Here is an 18634-nt window from a genome sequence, read left to right as displayed (position 1 = left end):
TATGGCATCTTCCCCCAAACTATAACCTGCTACATAAATCCAAGGATTGCCTGTACAAATTTAGCTTTAACATGTAATTTCACCAATATCGCTGAGCCATGGGTGCTGTGATGTTGTTTTTTTCAGGATGAAGTTTCGATGAACTCATTTTCGCATTAAAATAAACCAGCTAGTTAAATCCCACAAAGTTTACAAGACCTGGGATTTTTCCATGTAGAATAATAGGAAAATAAAACAACTATACTTTTTCTCTCCCAAGGTCAGCAGTGTTTGGCCTCCAGTGACACCTTGCGTGCTTGTTTCCTCTCTTCTTCACGTCTGACAGGGGCAGAAAATCAAGCCCAAGTCTAAAGCCACGGTATAGTTAATTACACAAGAATGATCAACTTTTCAATAGACTTTGTTGCTTATGTTTTCCTATCATGTACCTTCATGGGGAAAAATACAAATCAACACACCATTCCACTCAGTATAAATGTTAATTCTGGACACAACTTCCCTCAGTATTCTTGTGGCCAGCAGAGAAGCTTAACACAGCTGCCTCAAATAGTTTGTATCGAAACCTTGTTTGAGCCTTCTGTTGTGTTGGCACACTTGAAAAAAGGACACTTGTGAAACACAGTTGCAGAGTGTTTTCAGATACTTCCAGCTCTAACCACAATACTGTAGTTCAGGTACCCCACTAATTTCTCAGGGGAGATTACAGCATGTATTTTAAAACATTGCCCTAAGTCATTAGTCTTTTTGAGAATTTGCCAAATTTCCCATCACCAAAACAAACCTCTGGTTTAACCTGTAAACTCTGAGTTTCCTGCATTCCCAAGAGACCACAGTCTCTCTTTTCTCTTTCAGCGACCCACATTGTGGGCAATGGAACAGGTCATTTTGAGAGAGCGTCCCATGCCAATGATACGTGATTGTGCCAGACCACGATGGTGCCAAAATACTTTACTGGACAATAGTTTGAGTTTTAGCTTAAACTATTCAAACAAATTCATTTGTTCCTTTGACAAATGAATATTCTCTTGTTCCAACAACAGCATAAGAATTTTTCAAAAAGATTTCTTTGTTTGTTTTGGGGATTCAAATGCTCAAGTGAGTTTAGTTTCAATTTTAAAAGTTCTTAAATCTCTTGAAGAAAGCCTTTAACGACCTGTTTCCAATCTACAGATTTGTTGATACTTGTAAATTTACAGATATTTTTAAGTCCAAATTTTTCTATCTCAGTTTTTCTTGGGACCAACAGTGAAATTCCACGTTCAAGGTGAAGCCTTGGAACAGAATATTCACAGGCCCGAAAGGCCTGGAGCCAAGCAGTCTCAGAGCACAGCCATTGCCACTGAACATTTACTCCCATTTGCTTTGCAATTCAATTGTGGGGAAAGGCCCTTCGTTCTGCTTTGGGGAAGAAAAGTACATGCTCAGCTTTCAATAAATGTCAATTAAGGAAAAGCATCAACATGCCAAATTATTCAAGGACTTCCAAGTTAGCTGAAGTTGTAGGGGGAAAGGATGTTTGATACGATTTGATGAGAGTGGTACTCTACCTCTGTGGTCCCCAAAACACACAACCCGGTCTGATCATGAGAAAAACATCAGACAGATCCCAAAAGAGGGACGATCTACAAAATACCCGACCAGTATGCCTCCTCCTCAAAACTGCCAAGGTCCTCAAAAACAAGGCAGGTCTGAGAAATTCCAACAGCCAAGAGGAGTCTAAGGAGACTTGACAACTACACATAAATGGTTTCCTGGATGGATTCTGGAACGGGAAAAGCTAAGGAAATCTGAATAAAGTATGGGCTTTAGTTAATAATAAAGTATCAATATTGGTTCATTAATTATGACAAATGTCCCATACCAACACAAGATGTTAATTGGGGAAACTATTATAATGGGTGTGGGGGACAGGGGAACTCTACTATCTTTGCAATTTGTAAGTCACAGTCTAAAATAAAATTTACGGAAACAAAAAATGAGTGGTGACGTTCGTTTGTTTTAAAAACACCATTCCAATTACAATAGACATGACAGCATTGCTCCCGCAGGCGGACAAACCATGAGCCTGGAAACACCCTCGTGAGGCTTCAGCAATTTTAAGAGGAGCGGAGAGAAAAATGAGTGGTTCCCCTTTCCCCATGCCCATGTCAAAACGTACTAAGTGTCTGGGAACTCCCTTGGATGAAGTCCACCACTCCATCTTTAATAAGGAAAAGTTTATAGACTAATATTAAGGCAAAGTATTGTTGGAGATCTGCTGAAATAGAGATTTCTGTGCTTTAAGTCACTAGATGAAACTTTTGCTTTCAAACTTTAAACTAAGTATCTGCTTTACACTTTACATTTACCGAACTGTTAGTTTAAATAACATCGTAGTATTGAATAGTTTATAAAAGTTTATTAAATGTCAGTAATTTTTACAAAGCAAATATTAATAGCAAGAGGCAAAGATTTGGCAAAATACATACAAAAGTAAAAAGCCTTAATGAACTAGTGACTCATTTTATAAAATCAAACCATTCTTTCCACTTTCAGCCCTCCTTTAGAAATAATTTATTGCCAATCCTGAACTAAAGCACTGACAGAAAAAAATTTACAATATCAGATAATGTGCTTAGTTCCTGGAAAGTTATAAAAAGATATATGTATAAAAAATTCTAAGCCACAGATACTTTTATACAGAGCTAATACAAATCATGTTTTTTTGGGTACAGTATCTATGAGGTTGTTACAAAATATACTTTTTGATAAGACTCCTTGTGGCAAATGAGCTCTCACTTTAGAGTAGAATAGAAAAGCCATTTAAAACATTTTGCGATTCTGCTTTCAAGAAAGAGGTAAAGAAAGGGTAATGGCGTAGTTTGTTGCATTGTTACATATACTTTCCAAGAATTAGCCCCTACCCGCCCCTCCCTTTTTATTCCCTGGTGCCATCAAATAGGCATGAGTGAGGACAAATGCATCACTTATTATGGCAAGAACTATTACACACAGGCTTTCCAAACACAAACCCAAGTCAGATACCAAGTAAGGAGCATATTCTTATCACGACATTCACTGACTGAAAACTGATGCATAGTCGGTCCTAGCACACTTTGATTCATCTGGAAATTTTCATCATTATCAATAGCAGATATGGATAGGTCGCAGAATCTCTTATCAACCCAGAAAATACTGCCCTATCATAACACTTTTTTTTCCACATAAGCTCTGGCATTTGAAATCAGATGGTTAGACCTGGATGCCACAAGAATGAACATATTGGAACATACTGTTAAATGCTAACTATACATTCAAGTACAGACATAAGAATGCTAGTGGTACAAACACTGTACTTCAAATTATGTTAATCATCACTTACCAGCCTAAGGCTAATATCGACTGATGGTACTTGAAAAAGCCATAAAGTCCAACTTGTTTAAAACGTTTTATACTTCAATCTCTAGCACAAATTTATGAAGCCTAACCTCGTACCGTAAAATAATGCGTATGTACTACATTATTTACTTTATTTGGAACATGGAGACACATACACACCCACTCACATACAATCCCTCCTTTCCTCACGCTTACTAGACTGAAAAGCTGATCTATATCCCATCGTTAAAAAAAAATCAGGACTTTTAGTCAAGCAGCACAACATACGGACAGATTGTTTGTGACTAATGGAATTTAATATATTGAAATGATGGGAAAGAGAGAGAAAGTGACTGGGTACTAAGTCAGATTTCCAAATGAAAAAGACGTGCAAAATTTGTCATCTTGATACCTCAAAACTGAAAGAAATGAAAAGGTAACAGAGTGACTTCCTCTAGATTTATTAGGGAGTTTGTTACAAACGTTTGAGCTTTACAGGCATGATTTCATGGATTCAAACAAAAAGTTAAGAGTTCACACTGATATTTAGCCTTCTCATTACATATACAGAAATAACATTGCTACAAATTGCAATGGAGAGAATCTTGTTTCAAATGGCTTGGTTTGGGGTTTTGTCTAAATGTATCATTATATAATCAAAGCACCCATTTGAGGGCTTCTCAACTAGTGATTTGAGTTTCAGATCATAACAGAACATAACTTGGTAACTTTATTCTTCATATAAATAAGGCATAACCGGATATGTGTACTAATGCTGAAAATACATTTTATCAAAAGCATAAACACAAGTATTTGGGTATACACTGGAAGTTAAGATTAATTTATTCACTCTTACAAAAAATTATAGGGCATATGATTTCTGTTGAATCTAAATCAATACTTCTAATTATTTCTGGTATGAAGATAACCGTACTTCCTTTTACTTTAAACCAACCACTGCCACCAACCGAGCAAGGATTTCCCTAAACAACCTCACTTGAGAGATTAACCAGCAGATCTTCACTATGTAAGATAGACGCCAATGCAACTTCAAAGAAAACAAAACAGAAACAAATGATCTTTTTCACTCCACACTGCCTTCTCCAGTTGTGGTTACTCTCCAGCTATCAAGTGCCCTTTCCAGACAGTAAAATTGGAATGGAGATTTCAATTTAATACAATATTTGGCAGAAGACAACGATTAGGTTATTAAACATAACATTTAAGGTGGCAGAGGCATGCCTTAAATTATTTGGATCTTCAGAAAACATTTGACAAAAACTTTTCCCTATTAAAATCAAGGCCCAAATATGTGGTGTTCTTTGATTTATAAGGCAACTCTGTATATTACAAATATCTTCAAGGTCAATGAAGACACTTGTGTGACATTTCTCAAGAATCAAATGAGAAGACATTCAGATTGAAGAACAGAATGTAAAAAGAGAATTAGGCACATTTTATTCCAAATCACAACCATGAAGACCTAAAAAATCAAGCACACCAAAGAACTTTATTAAATATACTTTTTTAGAGATAGGGGAAATTGGCATAGTGGAAACTATGCACACCTTTTCAATTTTGCTCACTAAATTTCATCTCCCTCTTCATATAGTGGTATTTCAAAAGGATCCAGTTTTCATGAGATAGGTGTAAGACTCCTGCAAATGGTTTAAAAATACAGTATATAAAAAACATGAACTAAAGCCTTCAGATTGAACCTTATAGTTTCACTGAGTGTCTAAACAAGCCTGCCATTAAATATAAGTAATTTATTACCTCAAAATATACCCTAAATCTTAAAAGAATGTTGACTCTGAGACATCACACACATCAGAAAAGAAAATTGCAAACGCCCAAAATAATACTGTATCTATTTGGTGTTTTAACATTTCTTGGTAGTAGTCAAAATAAGGAAACTTTGTGATTTCTGCTTTGTCAGGCAATATTTATGGTTCATATCACAGATCTTAAATATAACAAATAAGACTAAGCTTCCTCTTTATACAGGGAACTTACTTTAACCTTCACTGGAGTTAAATGATGTTTTGGCCATTCAATAAAACTATTTGCTAAATTTACACACAGTCTCCACCAAAAAGTCTAAATGTTACTGTGTACATTTTCAGATAGTCACTAGCACTGAAATTTTTCTAACTCTGTGAATTTAAACAACGTATTCTTTCTGGCAAGAAGCACTAGACATAGAACTACTCAAACATACCTGAACTATACTATGAACACTTGCATTATGATGTGGGGCTACATGTCTGTAGCTCATGTATTACGAAGGCATGACGCCACTGGAGGTTACTACAGATATGATGATGGTGGAACTTCAAATGCAAGAAAAGGTACATTAGGAACAATCCCTGGTTAGCTCACTTTCTGAAAAGCCCTACTCTCACAGTAGACAGCAAGACAGACCAAGAGCCATTGTCTTGGAAAGGCTGGTGATCCATAATGTTGACCAATCTTTCAAGGACTTTCTAGCCAATAAAATTCCTGAGAACACAGTCAGTTATACAGTAAAGTGACAGATATCACAGTCTTAATCACAATTTTCAGGAAAAAGACAAAAGTTGTCAGATTTTCCAAACTGTCACCAGCCTTGTGCATCTGTTTCTCTAATCCAATTCTAACACTACACCTAACCTACAAAGCAGTATTTTTAGGACTGCAAACCAGCCATTCTGATGAGTTCACTATCACTGTATCTGTAATCACAAAGCTACTTCACAGGCCCGTTTTAATTTGGTAAGAGGTGGGGGGAGGTCAAATGTAGTCATCTTTTGGTGTGAACTAAAAAAAATTACTACTCATTTTCTTAGAAGTATCCTCAAAACATTCAAAATATACCTCCATAAAGCTGGAATTTCATAAACAATAATGACACAAAAATGTACATACTGTATTTTTTAGAGACACACCAAAAATGAACAGGAATCTCAAATAATGCCTTCTTTAATAGTCGGACAGGAAAATACCACCCTTGGCAAGCTCCAAATAAATAAGAAAAGTCCCATAAATGCCACAGTCTGGAGTTGATGGGAACAGACAGGAGAGCAAAAAGAAGATGGCTGTGATGGTGCAACAATGATTTCCTACAGTGAGGACCAAAATCATCTGAGACAGGATTTAAAAGTCTGAGAGTAAAACACATAACATTCTGGAAAGGGTATGTTTATTTAGAAAGTTCTGTTATCAAGTTGTTTGTAATTTTAAATATGCAAAGGGCAAATTATATTTCACTCATTCCTTTTGATCATAACACTATATATGGCATTGGCTTGCCTTTTGCTCTCCCCGTACCATTTGTGAACTTTCATTAGCATCAGACCAGAAATCCTTATGTAAACTTTAAAACACTAAGAACATTACCTTCAGAAACCACAGAAATTTTAAAACAAAACAATTGTTGTATTTATAAGCAATTAAAAAAATACGAAGGCTAAACCTGTGTAAATCTACAGAATGCCATCCGCTACATCAAACTTTTTTTCCAACAGCCCTTTCAAAATAGGTCACCATAAAGCAGCACCAGTGTCACTGCTGTGTAGGGCAGACAAGAGCTATCTTACTTGTTCTAGAACTGAATATTCTTAAGCTCATACCTACAAATATTTAAGGACACCTTCTATACTTGGCACTACAGGAGAAGTCAGTTTGAAAAGGGGAAGAACTTAGCCTGAAATATACCTAGTTTGAGTTCTGGCAGGAAATTACAACTCAACTGGAATGGAAGCCACAGTGGAACAGATCAAAGCCTGAACTTCAGCAGATACTGGCGATGTGTCATTCAGCAGCTTTCAGCCACAAACCCAAGTCTGAAGAAGAAGGACTAAAATTTCCAAGAAGTTAAAGACAGAATCAAGATTTTTCTAATTCCTGTTATAAACTGCTATTTTAAAAAACAAAACAAAACAAACAGAAAACAATCAAAAAGACAAAGATATTAAAACAGCAAGTCTTCTGTACATCACTGTAGCATCAGCTGCTTGAGGTTGTCATGAAGAATAGTATCCTTCACGTCACGGAAAACAAGGCGGATGTTCTCTGTGTTGATAGCGGTGGTGAAGTGGTGGTACAAGGGCTTCTGCTGCTGGTCCCGGCGTTTGTTACGGAAACATTCCACCAGGAATTTTTGGACGTCTCTTAAGCAGTGGGGATCCCCTTCAAAATCTACGAAATAGTCTTTGATGCTCACAATTTGCACTTTCTCCTCAAGCAAATCTGTCTTGTTTAAGAAAAGAATTATGGAGACATTGCTGAAAACCCGGTTATTGACGATTGTTTCAAAAATGTTCAGAGACTCTGTCAGGCGATTGGTCAGTCGATCTTCCATAAGCACCTGGTCAAATTCACTTGAGGAGACAAGGAAAAGTATCGACGTCACGCTGTCGAAGCATTCAAACCAACGTTTTCTTTCTGATCTTTGACCACCTACATCAACCATTTTGAAAGGAACATTTTTAATTTCAAAGTCATACTCATGAATGCCTTTGGTGGGTCTTCTGGCAAGCAGAATATCTTGTTGTGATGGAATGTAATCCTGGAAAAGAAAAAAACTGTTTTATACTCAGTAACCCAGAAGTAATTAGAATTTTTAATGTACTATTAACTGGTCTAGTGAATGAACATGCAAATAAAATTATCTTCCTAACAACATCTCCTGATAACATTAAAGCATCAATACCATTATTACACTCATTATAAAATGCCAAGATATATTAAAATGTTAGTGTACAAAGACTGGTTCAAAATTCACTGCAAATGAGCAGCACCTACTATTTTTTTCACCCTGCAATACTACTCAAATTTAAGTCTTATCCACCAACTGCCCTTATGCCCCCGCCCACTGCTGTGTATCTGTAATTATTTCTTACCACTACCTACTCTTAGCTCCAGCAGTGACCCTCCTGCTGGCACATCCCCCTGTTCCTTGCTCTATTAAAAGCAATGAGGTTTGAAATGCCCGTTTGTGAGGATCACTTCCCAGTTCAAGGTTCTGCCCGTCTCTCTCTAGCCCATTCTAAACATTCCTTTACTGTGCACCCGCCTTCATAACTAAGAACTTCTATACAGATCACCCCATGTTATCACTGCTGCTATACTACATGTGTGGAAAACAGTTCCTCTACTACAACTAATTAAACAGATTTACGTTGGGCCACTTCCTAGGTTTGTCTCCAGGTAGTCTAAGTGGCTGTGTTCCAGCTTTCTCATCTATTGACACAAGCAGTCACTTACTCTGTCAACACCTATGGCTGTGAAGTGAAGGTGACCATACCTGGCCTACCTGCCTCGGAGGGCGAGTTTACGCAAAGATCAAATGTGCCCCTCTCTGTGACCGCGACCAGTCAACTACAAGCCCCTGAACAGACAGAAGCTGCTGGTCTCATAAGTCACCAGCGACCCCGACAGCGCTCTTCCTTATGCAACGTAACTCAGTTCTTTCTTCCTAGGCTAGTATTTTTCCAAAACTTTGACACAGCTTTTTGGCAATACTGAACAGAAGAGCTTTTAATGCTCATCATCAAGGTCAAAATGCTTTTTTCAATTGAGGCAAGATTTTAAAACAATGTCGATTGTTGTTCACAATCCTCTATTCTATGCCTTTCCAAATAGTGTAATAGGATTTTAAAATTTCATTACAATGTAATACTTATCTCCTCAAAATGGTGCAATGGAATTAAGAAAAAAAAAAAAAAAAACAGGCAGTTCTCAGATATCTGTAACCCACAGCATTTATTAAATAGCTTGAGGACTCTCATAAATGTGTTGGTGTTTCCATGCTTCCTCCTAGCTTTTGTTCACATAGCCACCTCCTTTACTCATAATCAGCATACCTACACAATTTTTAGCCTGCCCCCGCTTTTCTGCTTAACATTTTATCTAGAACTGTTCCACATGCTGATACAGTTGTATTGCATTTTAAGAGTATAAAATACATCAAATGGATTAAAGTGCTATAGTTTACATACACATTCCCCTACTAGTGGTCATTTAGGTTGTTTCCAATTTTTTGCTTTAATTAATAGAAATGCTGCAATTAAAATTCTCATGCACATACTTTTCTCTTCTTGCACATATTTCTCATGCACATACTTTTGGACTATTTCCTGAGACTAAATAACCAGGAATAAGATTACGTGGTCAAGGTTATGAACATTTTGATGACCCTGGACTTAATGACCAATTGCTTTCCAGAAAGGTGGTATCAACTTACAACGCATATGTGTGCCAGCTGCCTCAAAAACATGCCAGCCCTGAGTTGTTGTTTTTCTTTTAAATTTTCTAATTCCATAAAAATAAAAAGTTCTTTGTTATTGCCTTAATTAGGAGTTAACAATCTAGTTAGGAGGCTAAAGACTAATTCACATGAGGCACAAAACACAAGACAATTCAATCAAGTGCTAACTGGTCTGGCAGAGTAACAGTGATTAGGACTGTGAATTCTTTTTTTTTTTTTTTTGTGAGGAAGATCAGCCCTGAGCTAACATCTGCCAATCGTCCTCTTTTTGCTGAGGAAGACTGGCCTTGGGCTAACATCCATGCCTATCTTCCTCAACTTTATATGGGACGCCACCACAGCATGGCTTGACAAGTGGTGCGTCAGTGCGCGCCCGGGATCCGAACCGGCGAACCCCGGGCTGCCGCAGCGGAGCACCCGCACTTAACCGCTTGCGCCACCGGGCCGGCCCCAGGACTGTGAATTCTAAAGGCAGCTCTCCACATACTAGCTGTGTGACCTTGGACAAGTCACTTAACCTCTCTGTATCTCAATTTCCTCATTTGTAAAATACAGACAATAACATTCATAGGGGTGCTGCCAGGACTAAATAAGTTAAATGGGTGAAGTGCTTAAGAACCGTGTTCGGCATATAGTTTATGTGTTACCAGTCTAGCTGTTCCTACTGTGTCTACCACCACCACTGTGGCCACCACCATCGCCAATGCTGTAAAGAGGGAAATCAAGAAGGCTGTGAGACCAACGTAAACTTCCATTCGAGTCTTGAGTCTCTCATTTTTAAATGCTCACCGTTCACTTGCACTTGACAATCTATTTACAAACACAAGATGTTCAATAAGAACTCATTTTCTCCCTCAACTCCTGTGAGTCCAAGTAGTATGCTTTCCTTTCTACTTCTTGCCCCACCAACAATCCCAGCATTCTTTATGCCTCCCTATCACCTTGGACTCTTCTCTACTGTCTCCTATTTTCTATCAAATCCTGTTGCTCCTTCTTTGAATCTTTCTGACATTTTCCCTTTCCTCTTTATTTCCACTGTCCCCATCTTTTTCACCTCAGGCATGGATTACCATCTCTTCACTAGTTTCTCTGCCTTGGAGGTCTCACACCTCTTGGATCCATCTCTAAGCCATTCCCAGGCTAACCTTCCTATATTGTAACTTCAAAACTTATGGTGCGGTTCCTCACTGCATCAGGTCCAAACGTGGCTGACTGGCTTTCATGACCCTCCTTACTCCCTGTTTCCTGGAACCAAACCGGTGGGTGGTTCCACACTGTGCAGGCTTCCCACAGAGCCTAGCATCAAGACCTGCCCAAAGCTGCACGTCTTCATACCATCACATGTCCGTTCACTTGCACAGCAGTGCAAGTGCAATGAACGGTGCATCCAACCCAAGCTACTGCCTTCTAGAAATTTGTGTTTATAAGGTAGAGCCAAGAACTTCACATAACCTTTGTCACGCAGACATGCCTTCTAAGACTAAACACATCCAGCTGTATCCCATCTCGGTGGGCCACATCTCCACTTTAAATATCTAAATCCCATCCATCCCTCAGGCAATTCAGATTTACTTACTCTTATGGGCTAGCTCCAACTTCTCCAGCCAAATCATCTCTCTCCACTCTGTGAACTAATACTATCTTCATGATCAGTATCATTTAACTGTCCTCTGTTTGTTTTATTTATGTTAGTTTTGTCTCTGACTAGAATTAGTTCCTTAAATACATGGATCAAAGAACAAAACAGCTAACACTGAGAATTTATTACATGCAAGGCACCATTCTGAACACCTTACTGGGTGCTATGGACTGAATTGTGCCGTCCTCCCCTCCCCCCCTCAAAATTCCTATGTTGAAGCCCTTAACCCCCAATGTGATTATATTTGGGGATAAGGCTTTTCGGAGGTAACTAAGGTTAAATGAGGTTCTATGGGTGGGGTCCTAATCAGATAGTACTGGTGGCCTTATAAGAAGAAGAATGCTAGATCTCTCTCCCTCTCTCTCTCTCTCCACATGTAGTGCTGAGCAAAAGCCATGGGAAGACACAGTGAGAAGGCCACAGTATGCAAGCCAGGAAGAGTCCTCACCAGAAATCAAACATGCTGGCACACTGAACTTGGACTTCCCAGCCTCCAGGACTGTGAGAAATAAACGCCTGCTGTTTAAGCCACCCAGTCTGTGGTATTTTGTTTTGGCGGCCCGAGCTGACCAAGACAAGGGATTTATTTCATGTAATCGTCCCATAACCCTATGAGGGTGGTTCTCTTACTATGTCCATGATACAGATGAAGAAACCAAGGTTTAGAGATGCCTAAGGTCACAAAGAGCCAATCTGAGCCAGTCTGTGATGGAACTGGGATTGGAACCCAGGTGGTCCGGCTGCAGAACCCATGTCCTTGACCCCAGTGCTATTCCACCTCCCAGAGGCCATAGGGTTTGGCACACAGCAGGGCTTCAATGGCCCTGCTACTTCAGTCAGATATGGAGAAGCAAAAGCAATCCTGTGACTTGTCTGAATGGGTGGCCAACCTATAGTACACCAGGGTTTATTCTCTGCTCCTTTACAACTACCTTCTGATCACAACACTTTTTTCTTTTTATTCCAGATAGGGTCTCAGAATTGTTCTCAACATAAGATGCTAAGCAGCTAGTACAAACTGACTGGAGTCAGCCTGGAGTCATTCAGAAGCTATTTGTTGGGTGCCTACTACATGCCGGGCATTGTCACTAGGCATCAAGAACTCAGCTCTTCACAGTCAAGAGATGAGGTCCTTGCCCTTATGGAAAGAGGTGGGTAAAAGACCAATAAACATATAAATAAATAAGCCAACTGTAATAAGAGCAATGAAGTCTGAAAAAGCAAGGGCTGATAATGAAAACAAGAGGAGGGGACCTACTTTGAACAGTGTGCTCAAGAAAGGCCTATCTGAAAATGCACAGTAAGAAGAGCCGGTCAAGGCAGCACTGTTTGGATTGGAAAACATGAAATAACTCTCAAAAATTAGTTTATCTACTAAGGCTTCTCTCCATTTGGCCTATACTTAGCTTTTTTTAAGGCTAACTATCTGACCAGATGGAAAAGTGACAATGAATAAGTCTTAATACAAGGTTTCACTGATGTGGACTGAGTGAGTAAAACTAGAGAAGTATAGAGATCCCAACTTCTGGAACACCTGTGCCTACGAAACAGGCAGGAGAAAAACATACTGGCTTAAGGGCAGACAAATGCAATTCAGCAAAATACAAAATAAGGGAAAGTGCAAACATTATCCTGATAAAGCAAAAAGAAGGTACTTTTTCACATGTCCTAGATACATTAGTACGTGGCTTTCCTACCTGCAACGGGTTTCATTTTGTGCTTCCCTTCAGTCCTATTTTTAAAGTTAAAAACCTCAAAGAACCCATAAGACCATATTAAAATTTATAATAGAAATCTGCTGTAAGAGGAGGCAAATGAAGCCGTACGAAATTTAGTAGGTAACAAATGACTCTAAGGCAATGGTATTCAAACATGTTCTAAGCAGCAGAAATCTTTCTTTCAATGAAGTCTTCTCATGATTCCAACACGGAGAACAGACAGTGGCACTGCCCTGCCTGCAGCAGGCCTGGGAGCCAGAGCTAGCCATAGTGGCAGCTGAGAGTTGCTGGCTCTGAGGGATACACTGCAGGAAAACCATAAACTCTCCTTCCAAGGGTCATCCCTTCTCCTACATCATGGAGTTGGTTCAGCAGGCCTTGAGAATCTAGCCATCCTATGCTGTAACTCAATACAAAGGGCTTTCAAACAGGAAAATACTGTTTGCTGAAAGGTTTTGAAATCAGTTAACCCACTGTGTTCTTTCTGTTTCTGCTTACAAAAAATACAAAAGACACTGAAGTAGACTAGATAATGTGCAATCTCATTTTCAAACATAAACTTCTTTTTCTAAACAACTTTACTTTCAAGAAATAGTGGATTTCTTGAATATAGGGCATTCTGCAAGGAAATGGCAGAGATCTGGACGGTAGAGGGAGAAAAAATGCAGCAGGAATAGTCAGAATACTGCCACTAGGAAAAAGGAAGAAGCAAATACATAATTTTTCTAAATTTCCTAACATCAATATCCTGACCACTGCTTTCAAATGGCAATAAACATAAACGTTCAGTTTAAAAACTTACTGGTTCTCCAAGTTTATGCAAGTTATCCAGGAAATATTTTACAGATTCACCCTAAAAACAAAAAGAAAATAAAGTTATTAGGGCTTAGAAATGGAGATTTTGTTACAACAGTTTATATTAAACTATCTGGTTGTTCACTTAATCCAAACATACTTTGTTTAGTCACGAATTTCAGACTGAACAGCTAACCTCACTGAAAACGTATAAAATGTCTGCCTCTGGTTAATTTCATAAATGCTTCACACAGGCAACGTCCCAAGTGATCACCCACGAGGACAGAGCACATGTGTGTTTTTTGATACAACTGTCTACGCATCCAAAGAGAGGATGGAATTAAAAGGTGAAAACTGCTTTTGAGATAAACATACTAAAATTTAAGTGGAATTCCTTTTGTATACATCTTTCTATCTTAACTTTACACCAATCGTGGTTATCTTCAGAGACAAGAGCAAACCACAGCCAAGGTGAGAACATGGTATAAAATTTTCCAGTAACAGGAATAAGCCTGGACCAACAAGCCTTGCTCTGAAAGACTGTGAACAATGCTGCAGGCTTGCGTCTCCACCAGGTCTTCTTGTCCTGAGTGACCAGCCTACTCTCTCTGAGCCCAGATTTCTATCAGACCTCCAGACACTTTCGAACATCTAAACGGTAAGAGAATACATTCTAAAAGGAAACAGTGGAACACAGGAGAGGAAGAAAAGAGGGGAAACATCTGGGGAAAGAAGGGCTCTGTGTCTTGGAGCCTCTCAGCACTCTCTCCCTCTGTGCTCACTTTCCCACTGGATGTCCACCACCATGGCACTCCCTGCCTGAATCTGCTTCCACAAGCTCCTGAAGGCGGTGCTCCTTTACTGTACGGGACCATCACCTGAAGATCCTGTTCAACTGTAGGTTCTGATTTAGTGGGGGAGGGGGCGTGGTTTCTGCAACCTTAACTAGTTTCTACCATCTTAAGATTCTTGAGGATCCCAAAGAGACTTTGTTTATGTGGTTATAGCTATCAATATTTACCACATTAGAAAATAAAACTAAAAAATTTTAACAAATATTTTATTTATTAATTCATCTTAAAACATCAATAACAAACCCATTACATGTTAACGTATTTTAGTATACCTTAATAAAAGAGAGCAAGACATGCATCTACTTCTGCATTTGAACTGCTACTATAGGTTGTTTTGGTTGAAGTATATGAAGAAAATCTGGCCTAACACGGAAACGTAGGTGGAAAGGGGAGCCGTATTTTATAGATAATTGTAGATATTTTTGTTACTACACCAAAACTTGACAAGTGGTAGTTTCTTACAAGTTAGTTCACTGTGGAATGGAAACCCTACCAATGACCTTTTCGTACTTTGTTACACTAAAATTTATTGGTCTATCCTGTACTTTGAATGGATCTTTTACCCACCTACGATTTTGTGACATCATGGAACATAGTGCATAACTAAGTTATACAGATCTTCAAATGTTGGCACGTTTCATTACACAACATTAAGGAAATCATATTCATTAATATCACCTTGATCTCATCAGAAGTCTTGAGTACTGGGAAGTGACAAGCTCACAGTGGCGGGCAGACACAAGTTTCCTCAATTTTGATTTTCACTTGAAAGCTCAAATTTTATCAATGGCAGCAAATACTCTCAGTTATTTTACTTGAAATGATAGGCTAACTTCATTCATTTTCTAAAAAATGTCTGTCAAATGCCCAAGTCTGAATAAGTCAGTTGTTTTTTTCAAGTAAAAATGGTGTTCCATGAAAGGTATTAGCTCAGCTCACAACACAACCGGTCGCAAAAGTGCTTTTCCTGAGACAATTACCCCGCTTCGGTGTGCTGCAGGAGTGTTTTTAGTGTGTCTCCCATTCCATCACACAGAATACTAAAAGATGTGTCATCAAGGGTTGAGAATGAAAACAATTAATAATGTTTACTGCTTAATTAAGGATAATATTAAGTGAAACAGGTTGGTGTGTGTGTGTGTGCGTGCGCGCACGTGTTTTAAATTGCAACTGCATATTGGTGAAGAACACAACAACTAGTATTGTCTGTCCAGGGACCAACGACCTGATCTGTGCCAAGGCGATGGCTGGCAGTTTCAGCCACTGCTGTTTTGTACCATCAGTGTAAGGTGTCAACACAGTGAAGAAGGGAAATAACATCTTAATATCATTAGAAAGAGCATTGAACTCGAAGACTCCCTTTAAAGGGTTGCTGGGACTCCTAGGGGTCTGTGGACCACACTTTAAGAGCTGCTGCCTTAAAGTTTAGCATGGAGAAGTACACAGGTGGGTGTGCTTCTGGTGGGGGTGGGGAGTGTCTGTGATTTCCTCGTGATTTTAAACAGTGGTAGATGATTTTGCTTCTTGCTGGACCTGGAATATAGGTACAGTATTCACAGCATCTAAAGATGATTTTTAGGAGAAAGGGAAAATAAAAATCTTCAAGGAATTCATTTTGAGTTAACAAAGAGATTATTTGGTCAAATCTGTATGGATATTTTGCATTATATCATCCATTTTAACAGAAAAATATTATTTTTGTGTTTTGATGGATAACATATAAAGGCCAAAGGGAATCTGGGCTTAATCTTGAAATAACATCAATATTTACTCATAAGATTCTTTGTACAACCCCAATGAGGTTATACATTTAAGGTACTTAAAAAGTAAAATCAAATAAATGTTACCAATTCTGTTGCACTGAAGTATATACATTAGAGTCTCTTGGACAAATATGATAAAAGACAGTCACTCTATTCATGTATGAGTCAGACTAACAAAACTGTTACCCTTTCAGTAATGTGTGTACTGAATACTTATGTGATGTTAAATATCTTAAATGAAATTTAACACATTTCAAAAAAGGTAGTTTTTTGACTGGTAGTGTTGTGTATTGCATTTATTGGCTTTTTTCTTGACTTTAGAATTAATATAAATTCACTGTGTAAAATTTCAAAACTAGAAAAAGGTACAAAGAAAGACATAGGCAATAACCACTGATTCTACCACTCAGAGATAACCACAGCTAACATTTGAGGATATTTCCTTCCAATAACTTCTTGTATATTTAACACAGTTGAAATAACAGAGACAAGTTTGCATCTCGATTCTTCCACTTAAGTAACTGTAAGTAAATTTTAATGATCAAAATAATTCCTGGTATTTATATGCTAAAAAGTTAAATAAAACCACTAACCTAATGTTGAATATTTGAGTTATTTCCTTTTTTAATAAACAGTTTTAATATTTTAAAAATAAATATTGTGATAAACAGCTTTGAGTGTATAGCTTTATGTGCTCTGAATTATGTCCTTAGTGATCCCAGAAGAATCACTAAGGCAAAGAGGGTAAACATTTTTAAGATGCCTACTACTCACTACCACAAGATTGTACTGATTCTCTCCTACTCAACAGTTGAAATACTGAGTTTATTAATAGTGAAACTATGATGAAGATAAACTAAGCCAAGATCATGTAAGAGCGTTCCGCAGATGCTTCTATAACAAACTAATGCGCAAACTCAGAGAGGCTCCACATTGTGGTGACTGATGCTTATCATTTCAGGGAACCCAGAGCAAGGGAACTCTGTTTAAAAGACAAAATGACACGTTCTCTATCCAAATCAACAATAAAAGTTCAACTATACAAAAATTTATTTCGATTAATATTGCTGTATATCTTAACTAATAGTCAAATAAATAAAAGTTAAAGTAACTTTAAGATGAAGCAAGTGCATTTCCCCCTTTAAAAAACAAATGCTTATACCCAACCCATTGTTTGTGAAAGCAGTAGGAAACTGGTATATCCATTGTAGTGACCTTGCAAATTTACACAAACTTTTTAGAAAGTGATGAGTAGCATACTGCATAAAACTTTCAACGAACTTTCACTCATTCTAAGGAATTTATTCAAAACATAAAACAAAATGATACAAGCAAAAAGATATTTTTCTCAGTGCTGCCTATGGTAGCAAGATTTGGAAGTTCATTTTTTCACTTATTAAGGGAATGATTTAATAAATTTTGTTACACTAACATAAGTCATCAAATAATTACTTTGATGTAATTGCTGCATATGAAATATCTATACTATTAAATGCTAAATTAAAGTAGCAGATTACAAACGAAGGTCCATAACTCCTTATCCACAAGTTTTTTGTAAGCTTGGCCCCAACACTCATTTGGTGGCAAAATCTGACTTGAATTGATGTGAGGTTCTTTATAGTCTTTATTTCTCCTACTTAGCGCAACTATTCAAATTTTGCTGCCAAAAAAAAAAAAGTTTGGCTGTAGATATTACATAATAAACAGTACATGCACTGTATTATTTTTCTGAAATTCAAAAAAATTCTTAATTCCATAACAAATGTAGACTCAAGGATTTATGATATGAATGGATCTGCATTACATATGCTTTCATTTTAGCTATTTAAAATATGGAAAAGGTAACTGTGGCTCTATGAGTGACTATATTCTCTTTTAAAAAAAGAAAAAGAAAAAGGAAAAAAGAAAATCGCCCCTATTTGTTCTTCTCCTGGTATTATGAATATAAAAAAATATTTTAAAAGTCCTTTTCACTGAAGCCTCTTGATTTAACTGCCTTCCTTAAGAGGGGATCTTAGATCTTTCAGGTTCAAATTACTACATGCCTTTGTTTATTAGGAATTCATAATCTCACCAAAATCAAATGATAATAATTAACAGAAATATGCACATGCTCCTGTTACTAAATTTCAACTTCTAGTGAAGGAAGTTTCATTAGTATAATTCACGAAATCCTTTGTGCACTTGGGACTATATAAAATATTTATAATTCACTTTCACATGTTTGAATACGTGGATTCTCTCTAATATTTTAGGAC

The 18634-nt window shown here is 37.7% G+C and overlaps 1 protein-coding gene across 1 annotated transcript in view; it reads right to left on the bottom strand.

The window, feature by feature from the left end:
• Nucleotides 1-2383: 2383 nt before the first annotated feature.
• The window catches only part of GNA13 (G protein subunit alpha 13), a 43038-nt gene continuing 26787 nt past the window's right edge, over nucleotides 2384-18634 (bottom strand). Inside the window, exons 3-4 of the mRNA XM_004432686.3 lie at nucleotides 13767-13817; nucleotides 2384-7906 (exon numbers count right to left, since the gene is read on the bottom strand). Of these exons, the coding sequence (XP_004432743.1) occupies nucleotides 7334-7906; nucleotides 13767-13817 (624 nt within the window). The 3' untranslated portion in view covers nucleotides 2384-7333. The remainder of the gene's footprint in view (nucleotides 7907-13766; nucleotides 13818-18634) is intronic.

This window comes from Ceratotherium simum, chromosome 16 (assembly GCF_057802395.1).
Source record: "Ceratotherium simum simum isolate JZ-2026a chromosome 16, ASM5780239v1, whole genome shotgun sequence".
Lineage (NCBI taxonomy): Eukaryota > Metazoa > Chordata > Mammalia > Perissodactyla > Rhinocerotidae > Ceratotherium > Ceratotherium simum.
This window is presented reverse-complemented; position numbering and strand designations above follow the sequence as displayed.